This window comes from Cynoglossus semilaevis, chromosome Z, assembly GCF_000523025.1.
Source record: "Cynoglossus semilaevis isolate Cse_v1.0 chromosome Z, Cse_v1.0, whole genome shotgun sequence".
Classification (NCBI taxonomy): Eukaryota; Metazoa; Chordata; class Actinopteri; order Pleuronectiformes; family Cynoglossidae; genus Cynoglossus; species Cynoglossus semilaevis.
In genome coordinates, this window is record NC_024328.1 from 16,526,543 (window position 1) to 16,533,765 (window position 7,223).

General features: G+C 39.7%; 1 protein-coding gene across 2 annotated transcripts in view; it reads left to right on the forward strand.

Annotated features, from left to right (window-relative positions):
* The first annotated feature begins 6 nt into the window (after positions 1 to 6).
* Positions 7 to 7,223, forward strand: part of ntrk2a (neurotrophic tyrosine kinase, receptor, type 2a) — a 106,781-nt gene continuing 99,564 nt past the window's right edge. For both annotated transcript variants that reach the window (XM_017042958.1, XM_008336700.2), the window contains exons 1-3: positions 7 to 571; positions 3,849 to 3,923; positions 7,143 to 7,214. In XM_017042958.1, coding sequence (XP_016898447.1) covers positions 315 to 571; positions 3,849 to 3,923; positions 7,143 to 7,214 — 404 coding nt within the window. In that variant the 5' untranslated portion in view covers positions 7 to 314. The remainder of the gene's footprint in view (positions 572 to 3,848; positions 3,924 to 7,142; positions 7,215 to 7,223) is intronic.

A 7,223-nucleotide genomic window follows, 5' to 3' on the forward strand; every position in this document is an offset into this window, starting at 1 on the left:
GCACACACCCGTCAGTGTGATTTGACTGACTGGCTGAGTGACGGCGGACGGTGGAGGACCCGGAGGACCCGCTCTCGCGCCCCGATATATCTGTTTTTTGTCTCCGCACATTTCTGCGCTCTGTCTCGTCGGTCTCCCTTCTTTGTCACGACCGAAGGTCTTGTAGCTGCGCCGCCTGTGTCCACAATTACCACCGGATCCTCCTCCTTAATTTCTCTGCTCATCCGTTTTGCTTAAGCGGGGCTGGTTTCAGCCAACCTGGGCCGGGCCGTGGGGCTGTTCAGCGAGCCCCAGAGCTGAAGTTGGCACAAGAAATGAGCACCTTCACACCCAGAAGAGGGGTCAACCTCTTCGTGCCGTGGAGAGGCTCTGGGTCGTGGCGGTGCTTGTGGTGGTGGGTGTGGGTTTTCGGGGTGACGGTGGGCTCCGCGGATCCGTGGATGTCCACGGAGGCATGTCCCTCTTCCTGTTCCTGCAGCAGCACCAGGATCTCCTGCGTGGATCCGGAGGGGGGCATCACTGCCTTCCCGGTGCTGCAGAGCGAGGCAGAGATGGAGAACATCACCGACATGTGAGTGTCTATATAAGCATTACAGATTTTGGTGATCCATCTTGAAATGTCCACATTCACAGAAAGGTGGCTGCATTCCTATCATTTATAAACAGAGGAATGTCACCCTCTGACAGGAATGTCAGAACCCGCGAACCGCCCTTTTGTATCTCTCTGAATGTTATTTGATGCACAATTGATGCAAAATTGACGACTGTGATCATTTTAAATAGCAATAATGAATTGGGCCTATGACCATCGCAGGACTCACTCACAGTCATTCAGCAGCAGGCTGGAAACAGCCCATTTTGAGGAGAGGTCAGTTGATTGTCGGTGTTTGTGTGCGCACCCGTGCCTTGGATGTGGATGATGTGAACGTGCAGACGGCAGTGTCCAAAATTTTAGCCCAGACACTTCCCATGATGGCTTTTATTGGTGCATTCAAATGAAGCAGGGGAATAGGAAAAAAATAACAATGTCACAAGTGTGAGGGAAAGACCATTTAAGGTGCCTTCAAAACGCCGAGTTTTTTCTCTCTGACTTTTTCCTTCAAACGTCATTTGGCCTAGAATTTAACATAAAGTGAAGCCTGTATCTGGGTGCAATTAAACGGTAGATTGAAATAGTTATTTAGCCCCAACACTTGTGATTCTTGGCACAGAAAAACAGCCCTGCTGATAATGATGTTTTTTCAAGGATAAACAGTCTTTGGCATTGAACGGGGTTGAAATGAGGCAACAGTGGTCTGAAAAGCACTCATTCACGCGGGCTGATTGCTCATCTAATGCAGGCAAATACAAGTGGTGACAGTGCGACGGATCGTCCGGTGACCTTGCTAAAAGAGACAGGTTATCCTACCATATGTCTGCTGTTAATTGAGTGAGGGGTGGAATTACGTGAAGAAAATGTCACAAATTACAACTATGATTTTGGACTGGTAACCCCCACCCCCTTTGGGTTTAAAATAAAATTAAACTAGACTCTTTATTTATTTATAACACAGAAATCTGTTCAAAAAGACAAAAAGTTGAAAGTTAAGTGTAAAAATTAATAAATAAGAGGAATAAAATAAAGACTATTTCAAAGTACTCACAGAAATGTTAGTTAAGAAAATAAAAGATATTTAGGTTGTTTTATGTTTTAAAAAGACTAAATAATCAAAACTTACGTTTTTGAAGTCTTTTCAGGCACTTTACACATACGTTATTGAAAAAACATGTAAAATAATAATTTGTGACATTCTAACTTAAGTTATAAAAAAACCTACTAAATGCATTTGTGTCTAAAATTTTGCCTGTAGGAATAATTGTGCTATTGTTGAACACGAATTGAAACAGAAAATTAGTGTCTAATTGCAATGTTGGGTGAGCAATTCTTCGTTGTTACTATAAGCAGTGTGGTTTACTAATCTATAAGTTTAAATGTATTCTTACCAGATGAAAGTAGATATTTTAATGTTTTTGTTTTCCACATCTATTTTGTGGACCAAAAAAAAAAGAAATTCAGTTTCCTTTGAAAAAGTCTACAAATATGACGCATTGAAGCAGCATATTTACTTCCCTGCAGATATATGACAGGCCAAAAACACAGGACTCACATGAAAGACATGGAAATAAGCAGGTCTTCATTAAAATCATCTCCCATAAGCAAAATTAAATTATATATATTTATTTTGTACCAGATTCTAACATATTCTAAATGAAATTTCTCTCCAAACCATTTTCCATTTATAAGACGTATTGTAGATGAATCCTGCACAGTATGTTAACGGAGATCGGTTCTATCCGTTTGATCCAGTTCCATGATATATGAATGACAGCAGCTGCACAGACAGTTTATGGAGCACAGCTTTGTAAATGAATAAAGAAGCAGTGTTCTTCAGTGAGCCTCAGGTGAAGGTCTCTCTAAATACAGCACAATAATGCATCCTTAAAATTATAACCTGTAATAAATCATGAACAAAATAAGTGGACAGTAATGGAGAGCAACCTGACGGCTAAGGTGTTGGTGCAGAGGCAGGCGTGTGACAGACAAAAAAAAGAAAAAAAAGAAAAAGAGGGGTAACGGACATTTAAATCTAATGGTGTTTGATAGAAATCGAAGCAGGTGAAATAACACAGAGAAATAGTTTATGGATACTACAAAAATGTTTATCAGTGAAATTTGATCCAGATCATATGACTTAAGTAGGAAGTGCATAGTTTGAGTATCACTTGATGCTTAAAATGTGTCATTTTTATTAGTTGTTCTCCAGTGTAAGTACATTCTTCTGTTTGAAAGTGTTTTAATGCTGGTTTTCAGATAATAAGTCTTAACAACCGGTGGAGGTAAAGCTGCAGGAAAATGCTGACATCTTGCATCGGCTTATTGAGTTATCGCAGGGGAATTGTCGATACATTAAAACATAATTTTTCAGGCTTTTCAGTTTTATTAGAACGTGATAGCAGAGACCTGGCAATAGATGAAGTAGAAAGAGTGGAGATTTTAAAAAGGGAGGTGTTGTGATTTAGAGGTCTGTGTGGTGGCACTGCATTTTAGAGCCTAAGGCAAATGCAGGATGCTATTTTTACCACAGGTTTTTTGGGGTTTGTTGCTTCTCTTCAATCCTCATTTAGCAACTTTTTGTCTTTAATTATTTAAAACGTCACTATTTAGGTCTAAATTACACAATGTTCTCACCCAGCACATCGCATTGACCTGTCACTACAATAGCCTCGTAATGATCCTGGAAACTGTCGAATTGTACATATTAACAATAGTTTTTGATGTGGGTCACCAAATAAAAACAAACAATTTAGTGCAAGAGCCGAGAGTACGACATGAAGGAACAAGGTTTCTGCAGAACAATCTGATCTGCTGTGGCTGTTGTTTTCAACATGACCCTTCAAGAGGAAAGGTTGTCCTGAGTTCCATGTGAAGGCTTTATTTACCCCAAAATATTCAGACATCTGATGCCAGAGCTGTGCTATTTGAAAAAGTACAGGTATTACATTTCAGAACCTGTTTACAGGGGAAAGAAGGAGGGGCCCCCCTTAAAACCTGACCAGTCAAGTGCCTTCTCTCGGGCAGAGGAAAAGACTCAAAGCCTGTGTTTGTGTTTCTATTGTGAGAAAAACAACCCCCTGCTCGTCCTTTATTCTGTCAATCTGCGCCCGTTTGTCAAGAGCTCAATTTTAATGATGAACTGTAATTATATAGGCCTTATTGTGAACCTTTGTCTCACTGAAATGTTTCTGTTTTTTCCCCCTGCCACTGTTAACAAATGAGTCTTGTGACACACACTTGTATCTCTTGACAGCTACATCGCTAACCAGAGCAGCTTCTCCTCAATTAACGACAAAGACCTGCACTACTACAAGAATCTCAGGAACCTGTGAGTCTTTAAGGCTTCTATCACTGCAAATGTGACTACGCGTTCGATAAAGGAATAAATATATGTTGCACACTCTCTGCACTCTACATATGCGTCGAAGGGATGGGGACAATGGACGATGTATATGCTTCCACTCCTGCCTTTGTCACATATATAATATATCATGCAGTTTGTGCCATTGTATTTTATGATACTGTGTCCCCTTTGTGTTCCGCAGAGTTAATTTGCCTCATTGCAATTCTTAACTTAAAAAAATAACTGTGTACAAAGCTGCATTTCCTTCCAAACACACTAATCTGTTAAGTAGGCACTACCCTAATTCCCAGCCAATATCCCATTTTAGCACAATGAACATTGCACAGTGAAAGTGTGTATGCTTTTACCTGCTGCTTTGATTAAGTGCAAAGAAAACAACAAGGCAGGCTGAATGAGTCCTGTGACTGTGAAACAGAAGCAATCCCTGCTGCAATTCTAGTAAAAATTATATTTCTCTGTACAGCCATTTATCATATTTCAGATATATTCTTACAATTCAAACCTTGTAGAACAACTTAAAAGGGTGAATTAAAAAAATAATTCTAGGTCACAGACCAGAACAAAATACAGAACTTAATTTGTCCTGACTTCGTCAGATAACATGTGCAAATGGTCAGGTTTTAAAACCAGTGAAGAATATGAAAAACATCCCTATTTTTTCTTCTTCTTCCATTATCAGAAAATTTAACAGAACTTAGCAGACACAAAGCGTAAAGGCTTTGACCTGTAGTGAAATTAAAGACCAATTATTAGTTCACCCTCTGGCTCTGAAAATTGGCAGAGACCATTAAACCACAGTTTCCCTAATTAATATAAAAAAATATAAATTAGGATGGCAGATTATTAGAGTTGTGTTGAGGTTTTTTATTATTAATAATAATTTATTCCTTTAGCTGCATGCAGATTGAGCTGAGATTGACTTCCTTCCATGTGACAACAATGTCTCAGTGTCTGACACTTGATTTCACACTTAATTACACATCACACCACCTACACTCGTGTGCAAGTGTTGGCAAATAAACAACAGTCATTACTTGTCCCTCATTGCCGCTCGACTCAGGAGTAGAGGCTTCTTATATTAATATTGACATACGGATGTATTGCCAGTTCTGTGTCTCCTTGTATCAGTTTACAGATGCTACATTTGGATCAATAGTGTGCCCTACAATTCCTCAAGATCAATGCGTCTATCTATCATTGTGACTACTGATAAAAATATGATATACAATGAAATTACGTTTAATTCGTTTATTTAGCACCAAATTACAGCATATGTTAATAGTCTACCAAGAGTGTTTAAAATGATCAACACTCTAGTGAAGAGGAAGAGAAACTCAACAGTTGATACCATGAGAATGAACGTTGGTGCTGGCGGAAAGACCAAAAAAATAGAAATTTTCTGATAGAACCAAACTAAAATTTAGGGGGTCTGTCACGATTGGCCATTGACATGGCAGGAAGCAGGCAGGACTGGTGCAGGTAGTTTATTTCAAGATTCAAAACTCCAAAAACCAGTACAGAAGCATAGGCAAAGTCGAGCAGAGCTGAGAACACGAACAGAGTTGAGCACAGCAACAGACTTGCTCAGGAACCGACTAGGAACAGCTACAACAAAAAGCTTGAGAGTGAGGGAGAGAGGTATATATACAGGGAGTACCAGGTGACATAGGTGAGGCTAATTGCAGACACAGGTGAGTGTGATAACAAATTATCCCACACAGCAGACAGCAGGAACAGACAGACCTGACAGGGTCCTTGACTTACGTCGAAATTCCATTCCTAAGTAAATCGGAACCCACATATTGTACATAAGTACTTATGTCACTAACCTTTGCTAATACAAAGGTAACATCATAATCTAGGACACAAGTCTGCCTTACGCTAACAAAGAACAAAAAGGGTCCAAAAAGACAACACAAACCAAAGGAAGTAAATGTAGCACAGTGCATTGAGTTGTTTACAACCAGCGAATATAAACAAAACTGTCTTCTGCGTATAGCGGCACTTGATGACTTATTTGTCCACTCCAACCAGTTGCGAGCAAAATTTGTATTAGCACTGTAAACTGAAATGATGGAACAAGACTTTCTTAATAATTTTATGGGAGAGGGAAATCCTTCTGACTGGCGGGCCACTATGGGTTCTGAAATTTGACGGGGCCGGGTCAAGAGCAGATAGATGGTGTTTGTATGAACTAAAACAAATGACATGGAAAAGTCAGTCCGTTTTCTATGCCCTCTATTGGGGAAAAACTGGGATTACAGGGGAAAGGCAGAAATACAGTGAAAAAATAAATTAATAACATAATTTGGAAAAGTTTGGTGGGCTGGATTAAAAAGGCAAATGGGCTGCATTTGCCCCCCCTGGACGTAGTTTGCCCATGCCTGCTCTGAACAGTCTGGACTTCTACAATAGCACCACCTATAGAAATAAACAACTATTCACAATTTTGGTCCATTAAGGGTTAACAATTAAACTAATTCTGCAAGTCTTTAGACTGTGCAAGTAAACAGGGATTACCTGGAACAAATCCACAGAGCATAGGTGTCAAACATATGCCCCGTGGGTCAAGCCTGGCCCGTTAGGGTGTTCAATCAGGCCCGCTTAATGAATTTTGTAATTATAAAATGGACGAACACTTCATGTTTATGATATGTTTTATAACACTACATTTCATTAAATATGAAGATTGTCTAATAAACTTGTGAACTTATTGTTATTTACAAGTAATTATGTTATCATTGTACTGGTCCCTGCACTAAAATGAGTTTGACACCCCTGCCATAGAGAATGTATGCAATGTGGGATGTATGCAGTGATCTTGCTGTATGGCAGGAGCATTAACCACCCTTCCATCGTGTGACTATTTTCATTATAACGCCCTTCCTCTTTAGTTTTTTGTTATTGTGTCGTATAGTTTCTGACAGGAAGACCAGTGCACTTTGGAGGCAGAGTTGAATTTGTACAATTTAGATACTTGGGATGATTGAGATGGTTTAGACCTGTGAGGGGGAGATTGAAGAAGATTCATAGAGGCTGTTAAAAAGCACGAGATGATGCTCGAAGCAACAATTTCCATTTTTGCTGTTGTAGTTGTTGTCGTTGTTGCAGTAATGTCTGTAATTACTGTTTTGATCATGATGTCATTGTCAAACGATCATTTCTGTGTGAAAATTCTCTCAGGACGGTGACCAACAGCAGGCTCACATACGTATCAAAGCTGGCCTTTCTGGACAACATCAAGTTACAGTACTTGTAAGTGAA